This window comes from Centroberyx gerrardi, chromosome 2 (assembly GCF_048128805.1).
Source record: "Centroberyx gerrardi isolate f3 chromosome 2, fCenGer3.hap1.cur.20231027, whole genome shotgun sequence".
In the NCBI taxonomy this organism is placed as follows: Eukaryota; Metazoa; Chordata; class Actinopteri; order Beryciformes; family Berycidae; genus Centroberyx; species Centroberyx gerrardi.
In genome coordinates, this window is record NC_135998.1 from 18,338,667 (window position 1) to 18,353,280 (window position 14,614).

The following is a 14,614-nucleotide window of genomic DNA, read 5'->3' on the forward strand; positions in this document are numbered from 1 at the left end:
ATTGTCTGAATCCTACTCCTGTTCCACACCTATTTTACACTACACTAGGAACAGGCGTTTGTGTTGTGTGTGGACGCACTTGAGAGTGTTTGCAAGATACATCATGTACTTATGTGTGTGCGTGTTCTTCCATTTTTTTCTCAGGTGGAATTGTGCTGAACCCTTCTTTCTATGGTACATTTGGTCACACTGACACAATGGTCCATGAGATCGGCCACAGTCTGGGGCTTTACCACGTGTTTCGGGGTATATCAGAGATCGAGTCGTGTAATGATGCATGTTTGGAGACTGAGCCCTCACTGGAGACTGGAGATCTGTGTGCAGACACCAACCCCACGCCCAAATACAAAGGCTGCCATGATCCTGAGCCGGGCAACGAGACCTGCGGCTGCCGACACTTCACACACACCCCATTTAACAACTACATGAGCTATGCAGGTGAGGTTGAGCCTCCACACACATGCTTTGCTACTTACCTGGGAGAAGCACTACACACACACACACACACACCTCTCACATGTATACTTGCACACAGAGATCGCCAAGAAGGAATTTGCTAGCGCACCGTACCTTGACCCCGTGTGCCACAAATGTGTGCATACTGAGACAAGTGTGGAATCTAGCAGGGACATTTCATGGGGAAAACACAGCGGGGGACTCACCATCTCATGTCGCTCATGTGTTTTGGAAAGGTTAAACATCTTGTCATAGTTAAATTGGCTCACTTATTGACTGCCCAAAGTTCATTGTATGTTTAGATTGCATAAGGATAATGCTAAATAAGGACAGGGGTTTTTCCTCATGCATGTGATCTGATAATGAAAACCTTTGGAATTATCCAATACCCATCTTCCTTCTTTCTGTCACTATCTTTTTACATATCAGTCCCCAAACCCTACAATCACCCACCTCACGCACTGACTGACTTCCTCTTCCTCTTCCTCTTCCTCTTGCAGATGATGCCTGTACAGACTCGTTCACGCTGAACCAGGTGGCCAGGATGCACTGCTACCTGGACCTCATCTACCAGACCTGGCAACCTGCCACCAAACCACCTCCAGTGCCCATGGCACCCCAAGTGGTTGAGCAGCATCACAGTGCCATCACCCTGGAATGGTTCCCACCCATATCTGGACACTTTTATGACAGGTGAAATGAGCTAGAAAGGGTGGCAGTGAGAGGAAAATGGTGTATGGTATTAAAGGAGATAAAGGGATTACGTACCTTTATTACATGATATTGTCATGTTTTATGATTTGGTTTAAAACTGGACCAAATAGTTGGCACCACCGTATTATGTTTAGATCTCATTTGTCATATAATTTAACACTATATTTGTAATACAGTTTTACATTTCACATCATTTTTCATTATATGAATGTTATATGAATGACATATGTATTTGGACTGTATCTAAGTTGGTTGCTGTGCCTGTCTGTTGGTTTCCTAGAGAAGTGGGATCAGTGTGTGATAAATGCACTGAGGGGAGAGTTCTGCTGCAGTATGCCTCCAACTCCTCCTCCCCACGACCCTGCGCCCCCTCCGGACACTGGTCCCCCCGGGAGGCTGAAGGTAAGATATAGTTTTTGAATCTTTTGTCAAAACTGGTTTGGTTGCATGACGTTGTGTACTGTCATTGTAAGTTGGTAGTTGGTTCGTAAGTTGGACAGTTGTTGTGTCCAAGCAATGGCTCAACTGTACTTGCTGTAGATGCTCAACATATTGTCAATATGTTTTTACCTTTACAGTACACTGGCTCTTTATTACTCTGTATGTATTTTTATTGAAAAGACATTTTACATGAAAGCTAAGCAAACCCAACTCTCATCCACAAAGTATCTGTCCCACATAAATGAGCTTCCAATGCCTTTGAGGTTTCCCTTTTCTTGGTTTTCTGAGTCAGTGCTCCAACATGCAAATATTTTGGTCACTGACTCAACCCCAAAACATGCAAATGACTCATTGGATTCACGACCCTTGACATGAGCCGTGGGACAACATGGGGGGAACAAGGGAGGTCGCTTCCCAATGGATGGAGCTGTATGGTACCACAATTCCCACATGAGGGCTCATGGCCAAGACAGGAGTTCACAGATCATGTCCGTAGCTTCAATTTCCATTTTTTCTCCTTTTTTGTTTAGGAGAATTTGAGTACAATAAATGCTGAAATCAGCATGATTCCAGAAATAGCCTTTTTTCCCCAATTTTTTCTTGCCACTCTTGCCCTGTTAGTGATCCATATTAGAACAACTGTACAGGGACAAGCATTAGGGATGAGGTATTTGGGCTTTAAAAATAGTTGTCCCATCTGTGCACCTCTGATCACTCTCTGGCTCTGGCAGCGGCAGCATTAAGCATAGTCTGGAATGTATGTGTGTGTGTGTGTGTGTGTGTGTGTGTTTGTGTGTGTGTGCGCGTGCACATGAGTTTGTGTGTGTGCGTGCGCATGTTGTTCTAACAGTTTGTAAATCTGCTATATATTTTAGCTTGTGATGTTTATAATTGTAGTGCTTTTATATATTATAACATCACATATACTGTATATATTTTACCTACTATAAAGTCTGTGTGTAAGTCTGCGCTCTTATATTTTACCTACTATATAATCAGCAGCCAATTTGCCAATCAGAACATTTGAGCCAGTAGTGTGAAGTCACTCTCCCTCTCTTTTTCTCTCTCTCTCTCTCTTGCACAAACTCACCATGTGCACACAACACATATCATTTAATCTTTTGGCTTTATTAACCTACATCCGACTCTAAAATGTCAAGGAAGACAAAGACGCTGTCAGGCCTTTTTCCCCCACATGAACTAATAAAGTACATGACTGGATAAACATTGCATCGACCAGGGGAACTACTACTAACACAATAATCCAGCAGTAGGAATGACAGTAGATGGGGTAAAATAAGACTCTGTCTGATATACAGCAAGTGCACAGTCATAACTAGCAAGAAAGCACAAAAGCCTCATCACCATCATTGCCTAAGCTTCATTTATTGGCTGGAACTATTTACATTTACATTTCAGAACGGCCGCCATTTGAGAATATCGGCACAATGAAAAGCAAACATTAACAGTGTCATGAAGAGCAAACAATATCACAAAAAAAAAACACTCAAATAGTCACAAAGACTATAAGTATTACAACCGCAAGTAATACTCACCAACTTGAATCTCTTGCAGCCCACTGATGAGCAGGTAGGTGTTGTTGAAGAAGGTAATCCATTTTCCAAATCTAAAGTCTGTAGACCCACTATAGGCCTGTGACCCCAGTCCTTATTCCCTTGCATTTCAGACCACATGATTTCCTCCAGCTATTTGGCTGATTGACACTGACAGAGTAACTGACAAAAAAGTTGACAATGTAAGAGTGACTGACATTTATGATGGTGACATTAAATAGGCACTGAGGCCCGAATCTACTAAGGCTACAGACCGTCACCACAGGCAAAAAAGAGAAAAAAAAAAAATGCACGCAGCTGTTTCCAACTCTGTACACAATTTACCAATATTTGCTGCCATGCATGTGAGTTTGGCACAGTAGTAGTGCTGTCTTACATGTCAACAGTTTGAGGGAAAAAAAGAGGAATGGTATTTTCGCAGGCAGATTAAAAGTAGATGTTTAATATGACAGCGAATAAATTTCCTACGGGCTTTGTCTACTGTAATGGAAATTGGGCAACATTTCTACTGAAATGGGCATGATCATCATTTATTTTTTATTTTTGCCTTGGGAACAAGAGAATCATAGATTTTTTTCAACTCAATTCTAAGCCATCGTCAAAAATGGTCATGAAAAGAAACATTGAATTCCCTCTCCGCATGTGTGCCTTCTATCGTCCTCTTCCACAGTGAGAAGTTAATACATGCTGTTTTTCCTACATGTTATAAGAGCATATACAAGGAGAAATTGTTGTTTTCTGGTTTAGGAAATCAAAGACAGAGAGTCTTTTCAATGATGTACCTCCTACATTTTTGCAGTTGCCTTACAACTGTCACCCCTTGATATACATATTCATTAAGTTTAGACATGCAAGATACTTGTGTGCTGATTAGTTATCAGAATCTTCCATTGTGACTAGTTCAAAAGACATCAGTGCCTGCGCAAATGTTTACTAGATTCTGAGGAGAATAAGAGGGAAAATGCATATTTTATTTTGGTTACTGGTGCTTCATTGCTTTATGAAATATGAACTACCATAATACATAAAACAAAAATGCATTTTTAATAGGGTAACAACAGCCTTACACACCTGTATATTAACCTATGGAAAAGTATTGTAAGTACACAATATTATTGTGTAGGTAAATCTCCCTAATACGTAACATACTTACAATGGTGTAAAAACACAATGTAACTTCAAAGTGTACAGTCATAATGTGCTAAACTAAGTACATACAAAAGTGTTCCACCACCTGACATAAGTAGCGCTAAGTGATGTGCCTCTTTTGTTACATCGTGCCTCACTGAGCTCTAAGGTGATAGATTCTAATATATGATGTGGTGATCTGGTGATGTAACCATGAACAACTTCAGGCAACCAGTTGGCTACTGCCCAAAACTTTTATCACAAGTTGAACATAGCAGAATAACTTGGGAAACAAAATTGAATAGAAACACTTGGTCCAATTTACTTAATTTTCTGTTGCCAAATAATCAAACATCACGTCATATATTCACCTTAGTGCTCAGTGAGGCACGACATCAAATAAATTCAGTAAACCAATGAGTGGGAACTGCTTATGTCAGGTGCTGAACACTTTTCTACTTTTAAGTACTTTGAAATTGCATTGTGTTGTGCTCATTTCAGAGTTTTACACGAGCTACATGAGAAAAAACTCCATCCATCAATCCATGGATATGTGATCAGTGTCTGACTGCACATGGCTAAAAATGAACTCATTGACTCACTGGGCACAGGATCACACAGGCCGTAATGGTGTGTGTATCCATGAGTATATGTTTGTGTGGCTGTGTGTGTGGATGCTCTTTAGATTCTCTAAAGTCGCTGGACCTTGCTTGCACACAGGTTATGGTGTGTGTACAAGAGGCAAGTCTGGGCTTGTCTAACGTGCTGTGTGTGTAAACCTCACTCTATTTTCCCTCTTGGAAGGGGTCCCTGTTTGCGGCAGCCTCCAGCTCCCCTCTCCCCGTTTACCCTGCTCAGGCTACTCTGTCACTGGACGTAACAGCTGCTATTTCCTGCTGTGTTTGTGCAAATGTGTCCTCTGCAGCAGTTAGTTATTATGGCCAGCACTTCCAATAGACACTCTGATAATGCAATGCCTCCAAACTACTGTAAGTGTTTGTATTGGTAAGCATGTACATGTGTGCAGTGTGTGTGTGTGTGTGTGTGTGTATGGAACTATATATGTGTGTGTAGTGGCTGGACCTCTGTGGGTGTGTGTGGATGTGTGTGTGGCTGGAACGCGCTGTGCACGTGCCTCCCTACCTGTATATGTTTTGTGTGCGTATGTGTGTGTGTGTGTGTGTGTGTGTGTGTGTGTGCATTCGTGAGCATTCATGCGTACACATGGCACCTGTTAGCTAAGGACTTGTGGTCTGTGTCCTCACACTACTTGACTGGGAAACATTGGCGTGGCCAGAGAGAGCCAGAGCACCTCTCATAAATCTTTACTACTCTATGCCCCAGAGAAATATGGCTGGAGGAAAAAAAGGCAAGACTAAAAAAGAGAAAAAACGCACACATGGATTCAGAGGGGGGGTGGGGGTGGGGGCGGGGGGTGGAAACCACCCAAGATAGTTAAGAGAATTGCATGTGGTTAGTGACATTCACAAGGGAGGATCCTGGGCTGATTGAAACCAGCAGTGTGCATGAATGGATGTGAAAGATCCAAAATGTGTATGTGTTTGCCATAGTATGTGTGTGAGAGAATGTGTGTGTGTGTGTGTGTGCATAGCTCTATGTGCATGCATGCTTCTGTTTATGTATAAGTGCACATGGAGTTGCTCAGTGAAGGTTTAGTAATATGCACCCGTACGTCACATGCATGTACAATATATCTACATAATGTTTATGCTTGTGTGTGTGTTTGTATGGATTTACTCAATAAGTGTCTTGCTAATAGCATGCATATGTGTGTGTGTGTGTGTGTGTTTGTGTGTGTGTGTTCCTGTGTGACCTGGAAGGGCCTGGTTTTGAGGCCAATCTTTCTTTATTAGAAGCCTCCTTTCAAAGCAGTGTAGTGTCAGGCCTTGCTGGTTTGTGTGATGCCATGTGTGGCTTTGTCTGTCTGTCATCGTTTAAGGAAAGAGGGTTGGACTCATTTGACTCTGGCTTATGCCATGTCCTGGGTCCATGACACGAACAAGAGAAACACAACCAATGTGAGCAAAAACCATGCCTGGGTCCTTATTACATAATATGTGATGCAAAGTCTTAGCAAAATCTTCATCGAAACCCTTCCCCGATGCATAATCCTGTGCCCCATTGCCTTGATGGACAGACTGTTTCAAATAGCAATCTCCCAGAACCCACCAATTCTTCAGTAGCACTTTGGTCAACCAAAGAACATTTTCACTGCTGCAAAGATTCCAAAGCTGCTCCAAAGTTTTTAACAATTGTAATGACATTACTGGTTTCTCCTATTCGGCTCTGTAATGCCCTGGTAGCAGTGGATTTGTAGTTATCAAATCTAGTGTACTAATTCATTTCATTGTCTAATGTTGCTGTAATTCCCTACCATATCCTGTAAAACTGTTGTATCCCATTAAAGTGTCTTTGAGCCAGAACAAAGACATGTTCTTTTTCTGCCCCTTGATTTTGACCAAAAGCTACTGAGGTTGATCTGGAATAGCAAAAAGGAATGGGAAAAGATGAGTACTGCAAGAAAATAATGGCGAAACTCCAAGGCAAATGCGTGCAGATATTGAGTGCTTAGAGGATAAATGGCTGTCACCCTGATGGGATCCTTCTGTTTAACTCATCACTCATCTTGGTCCATCACCCACTCCACATACCAACCTCTAGGGAACTGTTTATGTTGCCCAAATTAAGATATGGAAAAAGTTCTGATCACATCATCAGAGACAAAAAACTTGTGAAACATGGTAGAAAGCTTTTATTTCTAGAGACCAAATGCAAAGAGAGACTTATTTCCACTCTACAGCCAGTCTTCATGCCCTCTGTGTAAGGGTCATGGCATAAATTCATGACGTGCAGCCGCTATAACCTAGGCCAATGCTGTGGTGTGTGTGTGTGTGTGTGTGTGTGTGTGTGTGTGTCAGGGGTAGAAGGTTGGGGGGATGAATGTCTGCCTACTGTATGAGGAAGTGTGTAGCAGAGTGTGACAGTGAGTCATCGATAGTGAGAGGCAGAGCCAGACGCTTCTTAGAAAGCATAAGAGTGCATGCCTGGACATATCCCTCTCTGTTTATTCATCCGTCTCGCTGGACTTTTTGTGGAACGGTATGGTTCTCCAGAGCCGACGGATTGTGACTGGTTGGTGGGCAGGCACCACCACCTAGCCAGGAGCTACTCTTCGCCAGCCAACCATTATTTAGCTGACTGCATCATGAAAATCAAACATGATCATATCCTCTGATAGCTTCATGTCAGGACACAATCCAAATAATTGTAAAAGAAGCTGAAAAGAGGCTGCTGCAGACCACAACAGTGTAAATTTAAAGGAACACTCTAGAGTCAAAACTTCATTGAAGTTTGCATAACCACCAAACACCTAGCATGTTAGCGACTACAGTTCAATCTCAGTCTTCTCCCAACCAATTGAAGTGAATGGGGTCTGTTTGTTTAGATTTTATTTTCGGTAGAGGAAATGGTAACTTCTTCTTGTGTAGTGTGGAAAAACAAAACAAGGAAATGGATTAATCCTGTTGACAACTCGCCAACAAATAGAGGAGGTTTGGGTGGTGCTAGGTGGAGGTTTAGGCTAGGCCAGCAAGGTTAGGAAGCTATCTAGCTTACTTAGTTCCATTATTATGAAAATCGAACTTAATAGGGAACTACTGACAGGGAACTACTAACAGTTTTATTGTCCCCCATAGGACTATGGATTGGTCTCCATCTGTTCGTTTGTTAGTTTGTTCATTAGTTTGTTCGTTTATTTGTTAGTTTGTTTTTTTCATCTGTCACACAAGATATCTCAGACACCACTAGTCGGATTTCAGTGAGGAATGATGCATCTCACCACTGCCTTCCAGCATTTTCAAAATTACACTGATTGGCCTGAGGAGGGTGCTACAGTTGCTATTGTGCTATAGTTACAAGAAACAACATATTTGTTATTGATTGGCACTGCATCATTCATAGGGGACAATATGTTTACTGTTGCCTCGTTTACACAATGTATTGGAACCAGCACATTGTTAGTTACATGGTTGGCCAAGTGTAGCTAGCTAGTGTGGTTTAATGCGGAGCTCTCAGAATGCATGCAGGACCGCTGCGCCACTTTTCCCACAAGCTAGTTGCAATCATTCTACTCCGGAGGCAGCAAGGTGCCTTTCTGCTTGAGGGAGAGTAATACTGACCCCTAAAATTACTATGAGGTTCAATATCGATCCCTGTTTCAGTCACCTTTCCCCACTCCTAACAGACACAATGGCCCACATTCAACCTAACTGCAATTACGCTGGAATTATGCCCACTGTCTTTCACTCTTTTTTTCCTAGAATGGGTGTTTTTGTAGACAGGCTAATACCCAGATGGGATCAGCTAATCAACAGAGAAAGCAAGGCTCATATTCAAAGCACAGGTCTGGATGATTCAGTCACCTTGAGGGCCTCTCTACCGGCTCTGAGGGAATTCTAGGTCAAACACTTCTGAGCTGGGCTGTTTATGTAGCAGTGAGGAGCTGAAATGCATTTTTTGGGGGCATATGTTTCACTGTGAATATTTGAGGGCTGAGAGAGTTAAATTGAAGTATATGTATGATGCATGTACATTTTGTTGACCTAATACAGGTAGCTTCTCTATCTAAAATTAAGAAAATGTTTGCATTTAAATTATTCATGGTTTTGATGTTGGTTTTCAAATCACAGATGCCCAGATTGAGCTCTACCAGCCAGCGGAGGTGGAACAAGGAATATGGTCATAGATGCGTGTCTGCATGTTTAAAATATGGTTTACATTGCCTTAGGTTACACAGTGGATGACACCCCTATTCTGTCTCCTCTTAAATCTCCAACCACATTAGCAGCAGAGCCAGAGCAGGAGTAGGGCCCATCATAACAGCTGACATTACAAAATATTTTCAGTGGCTACAGCTCCTTTCCTTGCAAACTCAATGAAAAATTCACCCAGAAAGCCAGGACTACATGAGGAGGGAGCCGAGCAAAGCAAGCTCTTGGAGTATCTAAGTTCCTTCTCTCTCTCTCTCTCCTTTTTTTCTTTAACTTACCTCTACTCTGGCCACACACACACTTACAATAATAAATGTGTTGAGATAATGTGGCTTGGAAACCATATTCAGTCCTCACTTGATTAAACACTGGAATTTTGCGCGGTGCCCAGAAATGAGGTTAGCAAATGGCTTCGTTGGTTGCCAGCTTGGAAATGCACAAAAGGAAATCGAGGGAGAACATAGTGTCTGCCGCTTGCTGGCTTCTAAAAGTGCTTGATGAATGTTAGTGTACGTCACTTGGGATAATGCGAGTTAGCTGTGTGTGGACTCCAAATATGGCTGGAGTGCGACTGTTAGAGGTTGTAATGACCGTGCTGAAGTGAGAGCCCTGCACAGGGCCCCTCTCAGAAGGTACACACCTCAGCTCTGCCTTTCCTCTGCAGCTGGACTGACAATGAACTCTCAGTTTCACGTCTATCTTGATGTTGCAAGAACTGTAGATACACTAAAGAGATTATTGATGTTAATTCTCGATCTGTCAGCACTCATAAAAATGCTATTAGCTTTGTAATTTACTATAAGATTACTATCTTAATTGTTCAGAGAATGTTTTTTATGCCACTTTCTAGGAATTTATGGACCAGTAGCATAAAATCTTTGGTACTTACCATAACACCTCTTTATGTAATTCAACAATCACTCATTATGTTTGTGTAGGCAGTAGTCCAAATGACCTTTGCTTGTTGTGTCTGATTTGTGTTTGATGTCATGTTGTTGTGTCTGTGAATTATTTAAAGTCTCTTGATTGTTTACATGTTGTGTCTGACACTGCACCTCTTTCCTCTCATTCCTCTATTTTACCCCACAGGCCCACCAGATGTGGAGCAGGCTTGTGAGCCAAGCGTGCGCACCTGGAGCCCCAATGCAGGGATCGAGCAAGGCGCCGTGGGTCTCTCGGAGTGTCCCCAGCAGGGCTGCATGCTTCAGCTGGAGTTCCCCTACCCACTGGTGCCAGACTCCCTCACTGTGTGGGTCACCTTCTTCAGCCCGGAGGAAACAGCGCTGCCGGCTATCCACAACATCTTGCTACTGACTGTCAGTGGGAACAACCTTTCACTGGGCCCCAGTAATGTCTTCTGTGACACGCCATTGACCCTGAAGCTGGACGTAGAGGAAGAGGTTTACGGGGTACAGTTCTTCACTATGGAGCAGCACCTAGAGATCGATGCCACCCTCCTGGCATCTAAGCCTGACTGCCCACTCTGTAGGCACTGCCAACCACTACGCTACCGCCTCTTGCGCCAGCCGCCCTTCACCCACGCACCACATGGTCTGATTTTGAATGAACCTACCCGCCGATTAACAGACAGGTGAGTGACCTGGTAGGTGAACATTCTGGAATAAAAGCACATAGTTCTACATCAATCATCAGTGATTGTGTGTGGGGTGTCAGCACCATGCATAACATTCTAAGAAAACCTGCAGTCAGCACTATCTGTTCCACTATGAATTGATTTCACTTTTGTTTTGAAACATGCCCACAATTTATCTGACTAAAACTTTAATCTCCTCCCTGACATTCCTTGAGAGTTGAGAAATAATACAAAAAAATAAAAAAAATATTAAAGTTGTTCTTTGTCAGGGTGTGAAGCGCAGCCAAAGTTAATATGCTGAATGTTGCAACTGGAAGCTGATTTAAGCTTGGGCTGTACCTGCATGCCTGCTTGTGTCCAGCTGGTGTGATCTGCCTGGCCCTATCTAGCCCAGTCAGCCACCAAGATTCAGGACCGGTGGCACCATTTAATTCCTCTCTAGAAAGGCTCTCAACTTACCTCCCCGCTTCTCTACCAGAGGACGAGAGGCATATATTTGACGTTTGAGAAACTGTTTTTACTCAAAGTATTTTCTTTTAGAAATTGAGCATTGCTGGGCGGTTTTCATTTTGTTTCCTGCTTTATTGTGATGTAATTAGGGGAATTTTGACATGACAGAAAAGAGGTGTTAAAATTCCTCTGTGAAAGATATCCACAAAAATATGTTTTGGTATGTCCTGGTATCCTTTTGAATACCCCCAGGAGTATTAGTGAGCAACCACTGCTTCTGCAGTTTCAAATCTGCTGCCCAACATTTGTTTCCTAAGTCACAGGTCAGTCGTTGCCCGCATTTGTTTTTTCCCATGTTCCATGAAGCAAGGGCAAACAGATGGCTCGTTGAAGGCATTATCTGCACATGGTGGCGAGAGTTTAGTGCTTTGCTTTTGTGGAATGTGCTGACTAGATAAAGGTTGCGCTATACATGGCACTGCCGTGTGTTATGCCATCTCACTATCGTGCTGTCAGCATGGTTCACATGAGAAGGAAAGTGCTTGATAAGAGATGATAGGGTGAGTATGCCTGTTATGCAAGATAGCACGAGGATACCTATGTTCTATGCAGTGGTTTCGCAGCATATTAGTGCTTACTTTTAAAGCCCAGGTTGAATGGCAGTGTCTCTGAAAAGCTATTCTGCTATGGGAATGTATTCATTTGGGGTTTTTGCTGCACTTGAATGATTATTGGTGTAGGTAGTTTAACGGCTGTGGTGCATTTCAATGGCTGCAGTAGCATTCCAGTGGTAGTGGTCAGTGGTACCGGTTGACTCTTTTGTGATGTGAGAGCAGTTTGACCCCATTCCCACAGTGAAAGGTTCAGGTCAACTCACAGCAGAAGGCTGGCATGGGAGATCAAATGGGACATCTTTGAATTGAAGGCCTGGAGCATATGGAGATCTTGTCTTTGTTGGATGAACAGAGGAGCTTGCCAGCAAATAAGTGGGTGTGCTACAGGCATCAAGATCTTGAACTTCAAATTGATTATTATTTTAATATTATTATTATTATTATTTTTATTGGTAGTAGTAGTAGTAGTAGTAGTATATAAACTGTATATAGCACTTATTTAAAAAAAGTTTACAAAGTGCTGTAATGAAAACAAAAATAAGTATATTAACATACATACATGAGATAAAAATATGAAGCACAAGGAAGAGAAAAGACATTAAAGAAGAATACATAAATAAAATCGGTTAAAAGTAAGCAGGATCAAGAACAATATAACCTAAGCCAACATAAAAGCAAGTCTAAAGAAGTGATTTAAAAAATAAAAAAAAATACAATGGCTAAGCAAGCCTAAGTTCTTCAGGCAGGTCATTCCACAGTCTAGGCAAAAGCACAATCACCTTTAAAGAGTGTAATACTGTGCAAGGACACTGTTTTGTTCATATGCAAAATGTAGAATGCATCCACAGACCAGATCAACAAACAGGCACAGGCACAGGCACACCAGTACACACAAACCCACATGCACGCATGCACACATGCACATATACACACTCAAATGCTTTCATCAAATCCAATTAACAAGGCCATGCTCACTCACACTCTCAGGCACACATATACAGGCACACACACACACACACACACACACACACAGACACAGACACAGAGGCCTCTGGCTAGGGATACTACCTCATCACACTCACCATCTTACAACAAACATAGCCTTTGACATGGCGGAAATAAAGAGCGTAGGTCGCCCAGATGTTTTGGTGTCCCACAAAGCCAATGTAAAGTCTTCTGGTTGATCCTTTGGGTCCAGCCGCTGAAGTGTTTTGATTGACCACACAGTAAGTTCACCAGACCGTCACGGTTCACTTCTCCTTCTAGCATGTTTCTATGGACGGGGGCTAGATAGAACGATGGAGGACTTGACAGGAGGGGGTTGGACTGACCTCCCACTTTCAGGCCACTGGCCTTCACCTGAGCTGGGGGCACTAGTCAAGGGGGATGGTGGACATCTTGGCTCCCTTGGCTCCATCCATGGGTGGTGGTTTGTTTGGAATGGCCAAGGGCTGGGAGGTCAGGCCGATAGGGTAAATTATGGAGGGGAGTAAGGAGGGTGAAGTGAAGAGGAAAGGCAGGGGTGGAAGGTTGGACCAGCTGGGGGTAAATCATTGCTGGGCTCTGGGGGGGCCAGTAGGTGATGGAGGAAGACATTTGGGGGTAGAGGAGGTATGAAGAGAGAGGATTGGGTTTAGTTTGACCCCATCCTTCTGAGACACCCCAGCCCATGGGCTAATCCTCTCCCTGACCTGGCTTTCAGAGCTGTCATTGCGTCAAGGCCCATCTCAGCCCCATGATGTGAAGGGACCTCCCAGCCAAAGGAGGGAGAGGGCAGCTCCCCCATCATCACCACTGCCCCTCACCCCCTCTCCGACAGGATCCTACCCCTGTTCTGCACACCTCTGCCCCCTTATAGCCCCCATCCGTCCCCCTGTGGCCTCATTCCTTGGCTGCTATCCTGACAACTCCGCTGCTGCTTGAGAATTCTGACAGCCTTATGTCTCCTCAGAAGGAGAAGAAAAAAGACACAGTTGTTGTTCTCAGGTTGGCTCGTTTGAGTTGGAGTTTTTGGTTTTCTCTTTGGCAGCACAGATTGGGTTTGTGTTATACACTTCCTGGCTAATTGTGAGAAAAAGCTCTGTGCTCCAGCAGTAATCATTTTCAATAGCCTCTGTGTGCACAAGTAGGTTTGGAGCAGACTTAAGATTTGTATAAATTTGCAGATGGATGCAATAATTATATAGTTATGTTTCCCATCAGACATTTTTTGTTCACTCTAACTGGCAATATCAAAAATGACAATAATACATTTCTATTTTAAATTTGTATTTGAATTTGTTTGAGGCTAGATTTTGTATGATTGTAAAAAATCTACACAATATTTTAAATAAACTATGAGGGCCTGGGCATCACTATTCTTTATTCCTTCTCATTTAGTTGATTTTCACCTCTCAACCTTTTTCCTTTCCACATCAGGCCAACTGGCTACTTAGGGAAGTCCTTGCTTCTGTGCAATTATTTTTTCAAGGCCACATTGCTCAGTGACTGGTTCCCTACACCATTCTCTCTCTCTCTCTCTCTTCCTCTCTCTCTCTCTCTCTCTCTCTCTCTCTCTCTCTCCCTTCCCCTCTCTTTCTCTCTCTCTCACACCATAAGGAGTTGGGCATTAGCAGTGAGCCTTGCATAATCCTCCTAATATGAACCATATTCATGAGTGGCAGACAGAGGGAGTGAATAGGGCAGGAGTGGGTCCTGGGATGTCTGGGTGTCTGGGACACTCACCGAAATTTCTCCAGCACTCTTTATTCCAGGAATGTGACAGACCAATTTCCCAGGAATAAATTGGGCCAAGTCCAACAAATGGGATTTCAAAGGTGGGGTTCCAGGATTGTTAATGTGGAATGTTCAAGA

The 14,614-nt window shown here is 43.0% G+C and overlaps 1 protein-coding gene across 1 annotated transcript in view; it reads left to right on the forward strand.

The window, feature by feature from the left end:
• The window catches only part of pappaa (pregnancy-associated plasma protein A, pappalysin 1a), a 94,097-nt gene that overhangs the window by 16,203 nt on the left and 63,280 nt on the right, over positions 1-14,614 (forward strand). Inside the window, exons 4-7 of the mRNA XM_071912651.2 lie at positions 145-438; positions 957-1,149; positions 1,451-1,572; positions 10,193-10,694. Of these exons, the coding sequence (XP_071768752.1) occupies positions 145-438; positions 957-1,149; positions 1,451-1,572; positions 10,193-10,694 (1,111 nt within the window). The remainder of the gene's footprint in view (positions 1-144; positions 439-956; positions 1,150-1,450; positions 1,573-10,192; positions 10,695-14,614) is intronic.